The 17866-nt window shown below is 36.7% G+C and overlaps 1 protein-coding gene across 1 annotated transcript in view; it reads right to left on the reverse strand.

The window, feature by feature from the left end:
- Positions 1-1438: 1438 nt before the first annotated feature.
- LOC140741435 (hippocampus abundant transcript 1 protein-like) overlaps positions 1439-17866 on the reverse strand; it is a 56915-nt gene continuing 40487 nt past the window's right edge. The window contains exons 7-12 of the mRNA XM_073071616.1: positions 17293-17406; positions 16570-16641; positions 15436-15548; positions 15025-15122; positions 6053-6198; positions 1439-4237 (exon numbers count right to left, since the gene is read on the reverse strand). Of these exons, the coding sequence (XP_072927717.1) occupies positions 4028-4237; positions 6053-6198; positions 15025-15122; positions 15436-15548; positions 16570-16641; positions 17293-17406 (753 nt within the window). The 3' untranslated portion in view covers positions 1439-4027. The remainder of the gene's footprint in view (positions 4238-6052; positions 6199-15024; positions 15123-15435; positions 15549-16569; positions 16642-17292; positions 17407-17866) is intronic.

Raw genomic sequence — 17866 nt, forward strand, 5'->3', positions numbered from 1 at the left:
TCAAAAACTTATAGAGATGTACCGTAGAGAGCATTCTGACAGACTGCATCACCGTCTAGTATTGAGGGAGTGGGGGGGGGGGGGCGGGGGGGCTACTGCACAGGCCCGGAAGAAGCTGCAGAGGGGTGTAAATTTAGTTGGCTCCATCTTGGGTACAAGCCTACAAAGTACCCAGGACACTTCAAGCGATTCAGGAACAGCTTCTTCCCCTCTGCTATCCGATTCCTAAATGGACATAGAATCCGTGAACACGACCTCACTTTTTTAATATATATTTCTATATTTGCATGATTTTTAAAATCTATTCAAAATACTGTAACTTATTTATTTTTTTCTCTTCTATATTATGTATTGTATTGAACCACTGCTGCTAAGCTAACAAATTTCAGGACATGCTGGTGATAATAAAACCTGATTCTTTTTTTTTGTAATTTTTTTTATTGAAGTTCATCATCAAACATTTCCATAAGATGTATTTCAGACATTGTACATATATATCATATATAAATAAACCTGATTCTAATTCTAATGATACCTAATCCCGTCATTCCCACTGGCAGCGAAATCCAGAAGTCAGATGTTGTGTTAATAAAAAAATTACCCCTTAGATCTTTAATCCTCCTAACTCTCATCTTAAAACTATTCCTGTTTGCTTTTGATACTACTACCATTGAAGAGATTTTGACTATTGAACCATCTGTTTCTCCCGTTTCTCATATTACTTCTCAGGCACCAACCCCTCCCCTGCCTCCTTCACTCTGAGAATATCAAGCCCTGCCTCTCCAATCTCTCCCCATAATCAAAAACCTCCAATCAAGGCAACATCCTTATGAACTTCCTCTGCATTCTTACGAGTATAACATGACATTTGTAAGTGACCAGAACTGCACACAATGCTTTAAGTTAGACTTTACCAGAGTTTTAAATAAATTAGCACAATATCCCAACTCTTCTGTCCCCCAAATCACGAAGGCAAGCATGCCACGTGCCTTCATCACCACCTTATCAATGTGGGCTATTGTTTTCAAAGAACTAGGAGCTTGGACCCCTCAGTGCACTAATGTACGTCTTCCCAAAAACCATCCCCTTGTATTTGTCAGGATTAAACTCTATCTGCCAAAACTCTGCCCAACTTTCCATCTGGTCTGTACCCTGCCAAGGTCATAGGTAAGCTTCTTTATCTGTGACGCCACTAATATTTGTATCATGTAAACAAATCTAACCAATGATTGCAAAGTGAAACCAAGCAAACAAAATTACTAATTCACCTCTCACTGATACACAGTTCTCAACTTCACTGCTAAATAAGCAATGCTACAGATCTGGTGTAGATTCTTGTTAAAAACTGGACATGAGATTGATGCTGAAAGTAGATAATGTCTCAAGTGCAGTTAAGTAATTAGTTGTTTAAAAAAGAAAACCATGCCACAAGGACCAGTTTGCTGAGTATACTTATTTTAATAAATTACTTTTATATGTACATTATATACAGTTCTGGATGAGGCACAATTGAAGAAAGTGGTAATGTAACTGTAGCAGGGAACAAACACCAGAGTCAATTTTTGTGCAGTTCCTGCTTTCTATTTCAGAAAAATATACTTTATAATACTTTTTAAAATGCAAAATATTTTAAGGTATTCTCTTCACAATATTGTAATAGAGCACAACTTAATGAAATAGATCATTACCATGTTCTGCAAAGTAATCAAAATTAGATGGGTCACATTTTAAATAAATCTGAAAATGTTAGAAGTTCTCAATCAGAAGTCTGGCTCTAATTCACTACTACATGTGAAAAAACTGATGGAACTAGAAGAGTTTGTTTTCTCTGAAATCAAAAGTCTGATTGGATAGTAATGAAGTGTGTTGAGGAGGGAATTTTGACGTGCTAAAAGACATCTGTCAAAAGAGCCAACAGTGATCTAACTGGTGATTTTGCCAGTGGTGAATAATATTTTTAGGGATGCCAGTTGAGCTGTTTCAGTAACACCAATTAAAAAAATCACACTTCACTTAGTACTTTTAAAGATAGCAAATGCAATTGTGGAGAGCCATAACTTAGGCTTTTGCCTTTCCCCATATTTGTTCCTAACCCAATAAACAGAAATTAAGTAGATGATCACCTCATTTTAATGTGTGCTATAATCCCAAAATAACTTTGTTCAGTGCATTTCTTCATTTTGTATTTGAAGACAAAGACCACCAAGAATCATGGAAAAATTATATATATATATATATAAAAAAACAGATTTCAAGGGGGAACATTTAGTTTCTGTATTGGTTTCACAAGTAAACAACAGGCAATATTGAAATACGTGTTTTTGAAGATGATATTTTTGGGAGGATAGGAAGATCTTCACTGCTTATCAGACCACAAAAACTAATTAAGGGTGATTCATTTGAAAAAGTTTACCAAAAAAAAAGCCATGGTTTACAGTAACAATTACAAAAAAGTGCAATGTTTACCAATTTCCATAGTTAAATTTAATGATCATTTTACCAATCAGACTTCTATGATTAAAATATTAAATTAATGAAACAATTTCATCCAACAGTATATTTGTGTACATTTGGATCAATAATTTTTCATCAGAAGCGTGCATCTTTCAAACATAATAAACAGGAGTTTCATAAACATCAGGGAAGAAGTTTTTGTACATGCCAAGAGAACATCTCAGAACTAAAGTTCAAACTGAATGTCATTCATACAGGCTAGAGCCCTAAAGCACAAGAGCAAAGAAGGGTGGATATGAGCAGGCCTATGAAGCTGCATATAGGCTGAAGCTGAGGTAGCAGATTAATGTGTTTGAGGCTGTGCACAGTTAGCAGCTGAGGCCAAGTGCAAGGAAAGAACAAAGACATTGTTATTCTGCTAAACTGGACAACTTTTTTCAGTTTTAGTAAAACCATTTGGACTTTTAATAATAGGCAGCTTTTCACGAGTACAAAAGGTTTCTCTATATTCCCCATTATACTTTGTTTTAAATGTTAAATATAAATTTTGTCAAAAATAGTATGATTAGATAATTAATATTGTTCTTTTTTACAAAACTGTAGTTACTTTCACAGGTCAAATTTTATTTGTACCTTAAAGTAAAAGCAATAAATTGGATTCTTCAAGCCACTGCCATAGGATTTATACAAGCCTTAAAATGCTCATTTAACTATCCATATAAAACTTTAAAGAAACTAGTATTTCTTTAATTACAGACAGTTAAATTGCCTGGCATTTTAACACAAAAAAATGATAGCTCATTTAATGTAACCACTATGGTTCTAAAGGGAATTCTTCATCTGCAAATAGTCACCAAAAGTGAGCTTCACATTCTCACGATATATTTTGCTCAAATTTGTAGGCTGAGGGAATGTTGGGCTGCAGTTTCAAAGTTTGCATTCTTCTAAAGTTTGCCAAGTTAACTGAACTTATGAGTTGCATAGCCGTCTTCAAAGATCAATACATACATCACTATTCAGATCCTTTCCCTTTGTTTCAGCTCCACTTTGTGGAGAAAAGGGACTCAACACAAATAAATGTGATGTGAAATGAATGCAGTCTTTGTTACAGTAGATTGTGTTGTTGTTGAGGGGTTAGCAGTCTACATTATTTGCAGACAAATGTAACAAAACTGAAATCCGAGAGTTCATTATTCTGGGGTAATAAACTGATCGGATTAACATGTACAAAATATTGTCCCTTTCCACTGATGCACAAGTTACAACCCTGAGATGTGAATCTGAATGCATCTTTCTCCAAAATTATCTGAGCATCGATTAGTCAACTAAACTGGAATTTCCACCATCAGGATGACACTTCGAACAAGTACTTGAAGAACTGGCAGTGCTGGAAACATTTGTTCAAGTAGCTTGCAATAAAAGCATCCTGGTACATCCACTTTCACGGACCTTGAAGTCCTTCTTCAAAATGACTCCCTTTGGTTTTTCAATGTCCAGTAGTTCTATTGCATTCAACAATTTGTTCTTTGTTTGGATCTGTTTATTTTCCTTCAATGCCATAAAGCTGGTCCCTTCATACACTACTGTCCCGCAGCAGCGGCTCATTGTCCTCATCACTGCCAACGGGAGGAGTGGTGGGAATGTTGCCGAGATTGATGCTATGCTTCCTCACGTTATTGGCTTTACCAGACACGTTGTGCTCAGGGATAAATAAGGCAACCAAAAAAGCTACCAGGACTGTAATGGCTCCAAATAAGAAAGGTGGTCCAGGGATAATTGATTTCTGAATGAATAAATATTTAACAAATGAGTAAAGCAGCAATCGTCAAAATAATTTTTGAACACAGAGTGACTAATCAAAAACCATTTGAAACAAGATCAGAAAGGATGATCAACCCCTGACGGGTTACAAAGAGAACCTTAGAAGAGAGGCAAATAAAACAGTGTTTAGGGATATACACTCAGTGGACACTTTATTAGGTACATCTATACACCTGCTAGTTAATGCAAATATCTAATCTGCCAATCATGGGTAGTAGCTCAATGCACAAGAGCATGCAGACATGATCAAGAGGTTCAATTGTTGTTCAGACCAAATATCAGAATGGGGAAGAAATGGATCTAAGTGACTTTGATTTTTGGCGCCAAAAGGGGTGGCCTGAGTACTTTAGAAACTGCTGATCTCCTGGCATTTTTTTTTACGCACAATAGTCTGTAGAGTTTAAAGAGAATGGTGCATAAAAACAAAACAATAATCGACTGAGTGGCAGTTCTGTGGGCCAAAATGTCTTGTTAATGAGAGAGGCCAGACTGGTTCAAGCTACAGGAAGGTGACATCAACTCTAATAACCATGCGTTACAACAGTGGTATGCAGAAGAGCATCTCTTAATGAACATGTCGAACCTTATAGTGAATGGCTACAGCACAAAAAACCACAAACATACACTCAACGACTTTTATTAGGTACAGCAGGTACCTAATAAAGTGACACTGAATGCATTTCCAATGGAGTGGTATGGACAATTAAAATCATGGCTGCCAGCTATGGGGCAACAGGAGTGGGAGTGTGAGCACACATGAAGCATCCGGAGTAAGACTTGTGACTGGGAAGGATTAGAAATGTAGGGTGAGATTTCAATCCCGGAACAAGAACTTTAATCACTAGAATTTAAAGGGCTTTTTTACTGATGGGCTGAGGTTGGTGACAGAGACCAAGAATCAATAATGTCAACAAAGATGTTGGGAACATCGACATTATGGGAGAAGACACAAACAATGATTTTTATTTTATACTTAAGTTTAGAGGGAGAAGAGAGAAAACCAAGTCACAGAGTAGGGCATTAGAAAGTCAACTTTTGGGCATCAAAGATTCCAAAGTTTCAGAGGCAAAGAGATTGAAGCAAGAACAGTATTATAGAATTGGAAAATGTCTCTGACAGAGGAAACATGGAATTAGAAGTTTAGCTCAGAGTCACAAAATAATGTAAACAATCTGCTCTAGCCTGAGACAGTGGCAGTGCATTGAGGTAAAATTTCAAGATTGTAATAGGGAACAAATACAATGTCTTTGCAGTTTCTAAAGTTCATTTGGATAATTTATATTCACTTCCTAAACTGAACGCATAACTGATGTGATAGTCATGCCAGGAGATAGTGAAGTAGGAACATGATGTGTTGAGGAGACAAAAGGCTGGTTAAATTCTAAACACTGTACAGTAATATTAGATTAAGATCCTGTATTCAGTCTGTGCCTGGAGGATAAATTCACTCATGCCATTAGAAAGCAGAGACACATGATTATTACATTTGAAATTCAGACTCAAAACACTAATTAAAGGGGACTCCAAATAATCAAATACAAAATATCAATAAAACTCAGGTTTACCAATACAAACGTGCAAAAAATATTTTAAAAAACAATGAAAAGCCAGGGAATTTTTAAAAATCATTTGCTGAAATTAATTTACCAAAATCCTGCTGAATAAACATATAATTGCTTGAGGCCAATTTTTGCATTTATAGGATTAGTTTAGTTGAAATTAGCACAAAAATGCAAATAAATATTAAATTTAGAAACCATTGTAGCTGAGATTTTACCTCTATATTGGAAGTTTGCACATTAACTGCTTTGTCAGGGATTGCATCCAGCTCCACATGGAACAGGTAGAAAATAAACCCATACAGAGCAGGTCCGAGGCCATTGCACAACCCTCTGATTCCTGTGATCATGCCTTGGACAACACCTAAAAAAAGTTAATAATTAGATTATAAACCAAAACCATTACTTCAGAAATGAATTTGTGCCAACATTAACATAACTTAAAAATGTAAGGCAACAAACCAGATGAGGAGGTCTTTTCAAAAACACTTGACAATGCAATAAGCTCACGACTCATCTTTCTACCACAAATCCACTTCCTAGCAATGTCTTAATGTCCGTTTAACACCCTTAGTAGTCAGAATCTATCAATTTTATTCAGATAGCATTTCCCATGCAATGTTTATTTGTGAAATAAATGAGGCAACTTCTCAAAAACAAACTTTAAATGTGATTTTCCAACTGATTTAACCAATTCACTCATCATAACTGCTTGATTTACTTTGTTCAAATTCAAAAATCAGGATCACATCCAATATCACTGTTTAATAATGATGTGAAAATGTGAAATTTGTTGTTTTGCAGCAGTATAGTGCAAAGACACAAAATTGCTATAAATTACAACATAAATAAAAAGTGCCAAAAAAAAATGGAAACCAAGACAGTGTTCTTTGACCATTCAGCAATCTGATGGCAGAGGAGAAAAAGCTGTTTCTGAATTATTGAGTGTGGGTCTTCAGGCTCCTTTCCCCCTGCCTGATGGTAATAACATGAAGAGGGCATGTACGGGAAGACGAAAATGATCCTTAGTGACGGAGAGTGAAGTTATTATTGTGATATCTTCGCTCTTCAATCTATCTCATTCCTGTAGGCCTCCTTACCAACAGCAGTGGTATCATCTGCAAATTTGTAAGTGGAATTTGAGCTGTACTTAGCCACACAGTCATGAGTACAGACAGTAGAGAAGTGATCTAAGCATGCATCCTTGAGATGCACCTCTGCTGCAAGCAAGAAGGAGATATTATTCACAATCCATACCGACTGTGTCTCCCAATGCGGGAGTTAAGGATCCAGTTGCAGAGTGAGGTACAGAGGTCCAGGTTTAAAATCATGGTGATTAATACTAACAGGATGATGGTATTGAACATTGACCTATAGTTGATAAACAGCTGGCCGACATACATTTTGTTACTTTCTAGGCACCCCAAAGCAGCGTGGAGAGCCAGTGAGGTTATGTATGCTGTAGACCTGTTGTAGCTAAGATCCAGGCTTGGACATGAGTAAAATATTAATATAATTGTACAAAATATAAATAACAATTTCCTTGTTTTGTTTTTACTTGTTGCCAGGGGGGGAAAATACCCTTTGAAATTCACCAGTCATAAATATTTGGATCAAACTATCTAACTGAAAAGCAACTTAAAAAGCAATGAGTTAAGTGTTCTGAAAATCTGAAATAAAACAGAAGGCTCTGTAAGTGCTAAAAACTATGGTCAGTATTTATTTCAAATATTCATTCTGATTACCTACAAATATTCATTTGTCTGACCTTGTATCCAATACAGTCTTGTTTTTATATCAATACAAGTTCAGTTTTTTCCAGAACCACCAACTAAATACAATTCATATTTATGAAAGATTTTTGACACAATCTGATATATAATTAATTTAAAAATTATAGGTTAATAAATCAGTAAAAGGCAAATTACTATTGACAAAAATAATGAAGTCTTTAGACAAACAAAAATTAGATTTTAAAGTAACACACACAAAAAGCTGGAGGAATTCAGTAGGCCAGGCAGCCTCTGTGGAAAAGTGTCAACATTTTGGGCCGAGACCCTTCATCTGGACTGGTAAGGAAGGGTACTTCTTCCTCCCCTTCTTCTTACTCTGACTTTTCCCCTTCCTTTCCAGTCCTGATGAAGGGTCTCAGCCCAAAACATTGTTTACTCTCTTCCATAGATGCTGCAAGACCTGCTGCGTTTCTCCAGCATTTTGTGCATGTTGCTTTGGATTTCCAGCATCTGAAGATTTTTTTGTGTTTGTGAGACTTCAAGGAACCTTTACTTTCACAAACTACAATAGGCAAGCACGAGACTAAAGGAACAGCAGCATCACGAAGAAAAGGGTTCTAATTCAGAGTTAGGCTGATACCCCAATGGTCAGTATCAGGGGCCAGAACTTGTACAAAGCTTACCATCAAAATCAGCAGACATATGCCCCTTAAAAAAGTAGTGAGCAGCAAGGCCAATGATAAACAATTCTTTGGAGAGATTGATAAAAATAAAAGATGAAATTCAAAGTGGAGAAGAATGACACAATACATTTCGGTAAAAAATTAGGAAGAGGAAGTGGGAACCAAACTGGTACAAATAACAAGGAGGTGAAAAAGATTATGACCTGGGGGTCTATGTACATAAATCATTGATGGTAATTAACAGAGACTTTCCTTGAGCAAATGAGTTAAAGAGATACAGCTGATGTAGTTTACTTGAGCTTCCAAACGGCATTTGATCAGTTACCACAAAATAGGTTTGTGTCAAAATTGGAAGACATGGAATGGAGAGGTTGTATAGAAAGCTGAATAAATAACAGGAAAAGGACTAGTAGCGTTTGGGCAGGACTGGAAAGGAAGGGGAGAAGTCAGTAGGGGTGTTCAGAGGTTGGTGCAAAAGTTTTTCACATGTTTATATGTAATAAAGTAATGGACTGAGGAAACATTTCAGAGGACATAGAAAGTGGAGGTCTAATAATAGATTTCAAGAATGGTATGGACAGACTGGTGAGATCGACAGATGGGCAGTAACTGAAATTTAATGTTCAGGAACATGAATTATTGCATTGGTAGGGACAAAATAAACCAGAGATGTCCAAAAGGGGTAAAAGGGAGATCTGGGGATAAACCTGCATATTGTGTTGAAAGAGTCACAATAAGGTGGTTATAAAAGCGTATGAGATCCTGGGCTTTATAAAGAGCCAAAGAGTACAAGAACAAGGAAGTAATAGCATAATACAATACAGAAACAGGCCATTCAGCCCACCACATTCACTTTGACCACAGTTACCCATCTACACCATATAAAGAACGATGTAAAGGCTTTGGAGAGATTGCAGATTTATCTAAATAATTCCAGAGATGTGGGACTCGTGTGGATACATGGGAGATGCTTGGGCTGTTCACTTTCCAACTGAGGAGGTACCGAGAAATATTTAAAATCATGAATGGTAAAGAGAGCAAATGTAGAAACCACTCACACTGGCAGAGGGGATCAAGAACTAGAAAACATGCAGGGAAGATAATTTTTAACAGAAGAACCGAAAGTGAAACAAGGGGATTGGGAAATGAAATGCAATGCCAGGAATAGTGCTGAAAGATGGGGAACTGGATAAATATCTGAAAACAAAAGAATTTGAAGAGCTATGGAAAGGTGGTTAAGGAGTGAGACTAGCTGGATTGGTTTTGCATAGGTCCAGTAGACTTAACAAGCCATATGGCTTCCTTTTGCAACAATATTGGGTTTGTGGGATTTAAGGTAGCCAGGACATCTAACATCGGAAGAAGTTAAGAATAGAAAAAAGGGAGTAGTTATGTTTTAAATATAAAGAATGACTAATACCGTAAATGATTCAATTATCAAACCCACTGTCCATTATTAAGGACAATGACATTTCTTAAAATTTCAAATAAAACCTAGTCAAAACTGATTTTGCACATTAGTTTTCATTTGAAGTGTTGAGAAATTCAATATGCAAAGACTTAAGCAGGATAGTCTAAGAAATTGGAGGAGCATCAAATGTTTAATGATAAAATACAAAAAAAAAGGTTGGGCTATCACCAATGTAACCACAAACATAATTGTTCATCCAGCAATCCTGTTAAGATCACTGCAGGATTCTGATATAAAATAAGGGAAGTGGTTGCCATGATAACTTAGTTATTTTTAGTTTGTGATTAAATCCTTCTTATTTTGGCATGCCTTTCTTCCTTTGTGGCCTAATGGCCATTTGAAGCAAAAGCTTAGCTTAATCTCTTAAGGGTACATTATGTTTATCATATGCTCCAAATATCCTCTCAGTAAGTAAATGTTCAGAATAATAATAAATATGTTTCTCAATTAGGTTAACTATAAAAGATTCTTAAATCTCCTCATTCAGGAATGAGTAAAATAATTTCAATGGAACAGCAAAGAAAACAATTTCTGAAGTTGAACCATTGTCAAAATTAGCTTAATAGTTGTGAGAGAATTTAAGAACTGCAAGGGTCCACTCGATACAAAAACAGAATACACTTTCTTAGCACACATTCTTTTTCACAAGCACATACAAGGAAGTAATCTTCCTTGCATACATTAAAGCATATAAAAACCTTGACCAAGCTAGTCATGGTACTTTAAGAATAATTGTCATGAATCTTTGAAATCAAAAGTAACCACATAGCCAAAATCAGATTTATTGCTGCTTATGTTTGATTGCTATTAAGACTGTGACTGTGGAAAAACACCAGATGTCATGCAGTAAAGTATTTAATTGGGCGATGACTTGAAAATAAAAACTTATCTTAACATGACTATTCACAAAATAATGGATTCATCAAAGGATGAATTTGGAAACCCTTGCAAATACCCCAGAAAACCAGTATTTTCATTAACAATACAAACTTTACTTGACTAAGAGTTACTCCTGAGATTATAGTCTCTGGCTCGGCCATGGAATTTTCTTCATTATTGTACATGGATTCAGATGACTTGATAAACCATAATACAGAACATAAAAAATAGGAACAGCAGGAAGCCATTTGGCTCATTCAGCCTGCTCACCATTCAATAACATCATGGCTAATCTGGCCATGGACTCATCTCCACCCACCTGCCTTTTCCCCAAAACCCTTGATTCCCCTACTGTGCAAAAATCTATCCAACCTTGTCTTAAATATATTCACAGAGGTAGTCTCCAATGCATCACTGGACAGAGAAATTCATAGATGACGACTCATTGTAGACTCAGTAAATTGTCGACAATCATAAACATGAGAAAGAGTGCAGATGCTGGAAATGCAAAGCAACACATACTAAATACTGGAGGAACTCAGCAGGTCAGACAGACAGCATCTATGGAAATGAATGTTTTGGGCTGAGACCGTTCTTCAGGACTGGGAAGGAAGGGGGATGAGGCCAGAATAAAAAAGGTGGGGGGAGGGGAATGAGGATAGCTAGAAGGTGAAAGCTGAAGCCAGATTTGCAGGAAAGATAAGGGCTGGAGAGGAAGGAATCTGATAGGAGGGAAAATTGGATCATAAGAGAAAGGAAAAGAGGAGAGGACCGGGGGTAGGGGTGATAGGCATGTAAGAGGTTAGAGTGGGGAATAGAAGAGGAGGAGAGGAGGAGGGAAAAATTGTTTTTACGGAAGGAGAAATTGATATTCTTGCCATCAGGTTGGTGACTACCCAGACAAAATATAAGGCATTGCTCCTCCACCCTGAGGGTAGCCTCATCTTGGCATAAGAGAAGGCCATAGACCAACATGTTAGAATGGGAATGGGAATCAGAATTAAGATGTTTGGACATTTAGAAGTTCTACTTTTGGGCAATGGAGCAGAGGCGCTCAATGAAGTGGTCCCCCAATTTACGACGGGTCTCACCAAAGTAGAGGAGGTCGCATCAGGAGCAGCAGACACAATAGATGACCCCAGCAAATTCGCAGGTGAAGTGTTATCTCACCTGGAAGGACTGTTTAGGTCCTTGAATGGAGGTGAGGGAGGAGGTGAATGAGCAGGTGTAGCACTCCAGCTACTAGCAGGGATAGATGTCAGGAGGGAGATCAGTCGGAGGGATGAATGGACAAGGGAGTCATGGAGGAAGTGATCCCTGCAGACAGTGGGTGGGGGGAACGAGGTAAAGAACTGTTTGGTGGTAGGATCCTTTTGGAGATGGCAGAAATTATAGAGGATGTTGAGGGTCATGAGGTGGTAAGCAAGGACAAGATTGTCTACAATTTTTACATTCAACGCAAAACTCAAACATGGAGAACTGCAACTGAGAATAGTAGTTATGTTGAAGCTTTGTACACGAAAGATATTAAAGCTATGATGAAGCCAACTGTGACTTTTTTTTATTCCACCCACACAGGAATTTCATCATCTGAATCTCTTGTAAATCACAGATCCTTTGACTATGATTCCACAATTTAGTGAAACTTTGATTTTTGATAAATAGACAGTAAGTCATGAAGGGCCATTCTTCAAGGTAGATTAAAGTCCATCACTAGATACAATATAACTCAATTCAAATATGTAAACAAAAGGGCAAACAGGCAAATCTGATTCTTTTGGAAAGCATCAAATGTTTGCATTTTACAAATCATTCTGGAAGGTGATTTTCCATTGCTAATTTCAATTTATATTTTTTTCTCTCGAGTCGTGAAATATTTCTCAAATAATACCATACTCCTATAGTGCATTTACTATAGCACAAAGAAATGTGGCAGCTAAGTGCCAAATGAAAGGTCCACCAAATGGTTATATGGCTTTAGTTCAATGCTGTTGGTTAAAGAATCAAGATTGTCCCAATTGAAGAAAGAATTCACCAATCCTTAAAATAATATCACAGCTACTTTACATTCACAAGACAAAACATATATGTAGCCTAACATTCAGTAATGTAGCAGTCACCACTTTTGCATTGGAGTATCAGTCTGAATTTTGTGCACATGCTTCTAGAACCCATAATCTATTGACTCAGGAGCTAGGAGAGTTACTGAAGCCAACAAAGATCTTACTAATGCAGCCAAACAAGTACCATGGTGGTCAATGGACAACAGCAGCACATCCATTAAAAAAGCTGTATGTGTGCAAGTTGCAGATTGCAACCACACCTCAGATGGTGATTCCTTCACAAATTGTGAAAAAGATAACCAGCAAATGAAACTGCTGTGAAGTCCTGTATGGAATCCAATCTAGTACTGGCACCAGAATACGCAGACCAGTCCTCATATGCTATCATACGTCAATTAGTAGTCAGTACAAGTAGCAGCTGCTGTGTTTAGAAAGCTGAGCTTGGCAAAAATAGGAGAGTTCCCGTGTCAGAAAATGAATATCCATCACAAAATTAAGTCCCCTCTTTGTTTCTAGCATTGTGAAGTTTCAATCTAAATGTAAAACTGTCAACTTTATACAAAGTTATCAAGAATTTTTAACTAACGTGGATGAGGTCAACAGAATACCCATCACCAACAACATTTATGGTGATACGACAAAGTTCAGATGCTACCTTCACAAAAAGATATTCTATTCTTGCCTCCAGTATATTACAGGATGATAACAAGTAAAGGTGTGGTAATTTTTTGGTGACTGATAGATGCCGCCTGACCTACTGAGTTCCTCCAGCATTTTATGTGTGCTACTCATACCTCACAATTTTATACTTCCTTCTGTCTTTGTATCTCCACCAAACTCATCACAAAATAATTTTGTTTTATGGCACTGGAGGCAGCCAAGGTTACCAAGGTTTACCCAAGGATTTATTTTACACTGCAGATAATTTTACCTCAATTTGTGGCTCTCCTTCATTATTTCAATAAATACAGTGAATTGTTGGGTCTTAATACTGGTTCTCATGAAATACTGCTAGCTCTACCTACTAAGTGTCTTTGATTTCCACTCACTCTTGTAGTTAGGCACATCCTTAACTTTACCAAAGTGAGTCCAACTATGGACTAATTTTTCAATAACTTTTGTTAGATTAACCCATCTTAGCTATGGTTGTCCTGCCTGATGAAAATACTTCTGATGGTAACTTCTGGTACATTTGAGAACACATCTCAACTCAGTTCCACAATAATTGTGTGAATTGTGTACATTTTGATGGTATTGAGTTTGCTGATTGCAAAGTTCTAAATTTAAACAGACCTTAAGCCCTGTTATATATAAATTGCCACAAGTACCTTCACTAAAAGCAGATTATACTGTAACTACCCAATCTTCAATGACTAGTTCACTTGTTTATTCTCCATGGTGAGTTTAGCTGCCAATACCCACTATTTGAGTGGTGGGCTCCCCCCACCAAGAAGCAGATACTTCCAGATTTAGATTGGCAGATGGGTGTGTGTAGTAGAATATCAGGTTTAATTGAAACTGGAAAATTCAGTGAGCTGTAGGCTACTTAAGTCAAATACAACACATTGTTCTTCCTATTGCATTTATCAATGGATCTGGCTGAGGACATACAGGTTGGTGTGAGAGTTGGAAGAAGAAAATAACGTGCAAGCAGAAGCTAGAGATGCAACTGCAGACAAGGTGTGATGCAAAACAGCCTAATAAACTACGTTTGTTTCTCTCGTGTAGAGGAGGCAATGTCATGAACATCAAATCCAAGAGACCACGTTGGAAGTGACTTAAATATCATGTCATAACTTTTACTTTGCACACAGAAAATTCTTAGAATCCCTTATTTTACTCTCTCAAGTCAGACTGATTTTTTAAAAGTGTAAGCAGCCTGTCCTGATACATCTGTGAAGGTGGTAATTTGGCCTGTCATTCCTTTACCAGTTCCCTGTTCACTTGCTGTTCCTTCATAGCCCTGCAAGTTTTTCATCTTGCTGAAACTTAGTATTAGAATCAACTTCTATACTCTTTGCGGCTATAAATTCCAAATGATAATATCCAATGTTATTAAAAATTACACCAACATTTCCTTGCTTTGACGTACTTAAAAGATAATTCCAGTTTGGAAGAGTTGCTAGAAAGGCAATCAGATTCAAAAGCATATTGTATGAGCAATTGTCCTGCCTATTATTAACTTAGAGAATCCATCGCCTGCATCAAGAATGTATTCTCAACCAGAAAACTTGAAAAGGCAGAACTGATCTTTGGAACAGTTTTATAATTATCAACAAGTAACAACTGAATTTCAAATTGAGCATTGGCAATAAATGAAGCTTGTCTGCTTAATACATAAAGTGAGGAGAAATTACTTGCCTTGCTGATCAGAATCTGCATTGGTTGAAACCAGAGCACTTATTGCTGGAAAAGTAATACTGGACATTGCTGCTACAGCTCCGGCTGCCCACATCATCCTAAAATGGCAAGCAACAATTATGGACTAAACACCAGAATCTCTTGCCAGTTCATTTTGTGTAATTATGATGCAAGAGCAAGACTGCAACCAATTTACATTTTTTCACAAACTGAAAATATAATGTAGAAATTCCATAAGAGCATTATTTTTTCTGGATAATAGAAAATAGAAATAAATAATATTTGTGAAAATATTAAGTAACTCCTGCTTACATTTATGCATTCTGCACACAGAGTTAACGCAGAACCCTCAAAAGGAAGAATTTATAAGCTTAAGCATTCAAAAGTCCAGTTGTTTTTAGCACTGCTTACCAGGGCTGGGATCCAAAGCCATACCAAGCCAGTTGCAACATTTGAAATCCAAGACCAAGAAGAACTGTGTTCTTATTACCAATGGACCTCATTAGGATACTGAGGAATACAGTCTGTGAAAAACAATCACGAAAAACATTATTGAGCCAATTTGAAAACGCGAACAAGAGGAAATCTGTAGATGCTGGAAATGCAAGCAACACACACAAAAAGCTGGAGGAATGCAGGGTCTCGGCCTGAAATGTCGACTGTACTTCTTCCTACAGATGCTGCCTGGCCTGCTGCGTTCCACCAGCAATTGTGTGTGTGTGTTGATTGAGCCAATTTCTTAGCTAATAAGCTCAAGAAATGAAGAATCAATGAAAATAAGGGGAAAAAAGATATTTTCTGCGAACTTGATAGTTCAACAACAAAGCAAATCATATTTCTTAACTAAGTGATGTAATGGAAATGGTTATTATCACAGTAAAAACAAAATCAGTAACTTGTGTTAAAACTAGATCACAATACAGACTACAGCAAAACCTCAAGCTGCTGGGACTATCCTGAAAAGGTATTTCGATGTTAATGTCATTATAGACTTTAACAGAAACAGGACCGAACTACAAACAGAATGAGATACTAGGCTAACAAAAGTTGAGTACATTGAAATCAGTGTGGGTTAAAATCTCTCTAACTTTATACAACAGCAAAACAAACTGGATACAAGTAAATTTAAAGCATTTAAACTGAAACTAAATTGAAGGTAAACAAAATGACCCAACTTTTAACAAAGGACAATTTTTATGATCAGATAAGCTATGGTTGAATAGATCCTCATAAAGGCCATTCCTCCAGCAACAGTCTCATAAGACACCAGTAAAATCAGGTTTAATGTGATAAGTAACATTACTTACTCTACACTTGGGGGAAAAAATGAAGTTCATTTTTAATTGCACATTTATTTTCTCCCCTCCCTTAATTTACTTGAATTCAACTTAGTTAAAATAAACCTTTAAACTCGCATGTGTGTAAGTAAACACCATTGCACATATTAGGTTGTGCGTTTAGTTTTAATACTGGAAATCCTAGTCTGCAAAGTTACCTCCATTGGAATTTCCAGAACATTAATATACAAAACCATTCAATACACACCTGTGCTATTATAGAGAGGATTCCCACCACAGCTATAAAGGCTGCAAGATTCCCAGGAGAAAAATCTATAACCTGGGAAAATAGTCAAAATTTTAGGTTCAAAGTTAATTTATTATCAAAGTACACATAACCAAATACTAATTTAAAACTAATAGGCAAAGCAGAAGCTGCATGATTTGCCTAGATCAGCAGAACAAAATGAGAACATTGTAGTTATGATTTATACAATTGTATAGAAATTATAGTTTCCTATCAATGGGATTTTCAATGGTTGATAATTTTATTTTAGGTTTACTTGTAAAATAAAACCTTGCTGATACTCTTCCTCAATTTTCTTAATAAAATTCATCATTTTTGGCCTTCAGGAAGTTGCAGATCTTTTAATATACAACACCAACATCATTCAAAATTGCTTGAAATAAAAATTGAGGAAAAAGGCAAAAGGTAATGTTGACCTATTCACATTACAAAGGCAGAAAAACACTTAAAATTGGAGAAAACCCCAGCTGTAACGCCCTCCTTGCAATCCCAACCAAGTAGTTTGTTGACATCAAACTCAAATACAGTGTTAACTCAAAACATTTATTACCAATATAATGAAATATATTGTGGCCAGAATTTATCACATTCTAAATTCTGGTCATACTTACTGGGCAAGTTAATGGCACCATTGAAGCTGTACACAAGATCAAAAAGATGCTAAGTGAATGATTTTATACAAACCTGTCTAAGATAAAGGAAAAAGCTGGAGTACTGTCCAGCTTCAGGCAGGTACGAGAGAAACACAGTTATGCAGATTAGCAGCACAGTGGTGTCCTTCCCAACCTTCTTCAAGGACTGCAACAAAAAAAAAACTACCTTGTAAGTGCTGTCAGCCTCAAGTCACTTAGGATCTATTATAATTGATCAGAACCACACAGTACTTGATCCAACATCCTAAATCTGAATAGCATGACCGAACACAGAACAAATACAAAAGTGCAGAAATGCATAGGGAAATCAAGGTTAAAGGAATAACACTGAAAAAGGTGGGACAGAGCAGCAAATGATTATTGCAATTATTATTGCTGTCAAGAGGAATGGGTATGGATTCAGGTAGCAGTTATGCAACTGTGATATTTGGGACTGGTCAGTCCACTCAGTACAAAAACAGAACGGGAAATTTAAGTGAAGACTGAGACTTAGGCAAGATGCACTGTAACGTTACTGTGAGCGTGGCAGTTATTTAAAGAGCAGATGAAGACTTCTTATATTTCTGGTATCTTGCATGGTAGCATAGCGGTTAGTACAATGCTTT

This window comes from Hemitrygon akajei, chromosome 2 (genome assembly GCF_048418815.1).
Source record: "Hemitrygon akajei chromosome 2, sHemAka1.3, whole genome shotgun sequence".
NCBI classification, from domain to species: domain Eukaryota; kingdom Metazoa; phylum Chordata; class Chondrichthyes; order Myliobatiformes; family Dasyatidae; genus Hemitrygon; species Hemitrygon akajei.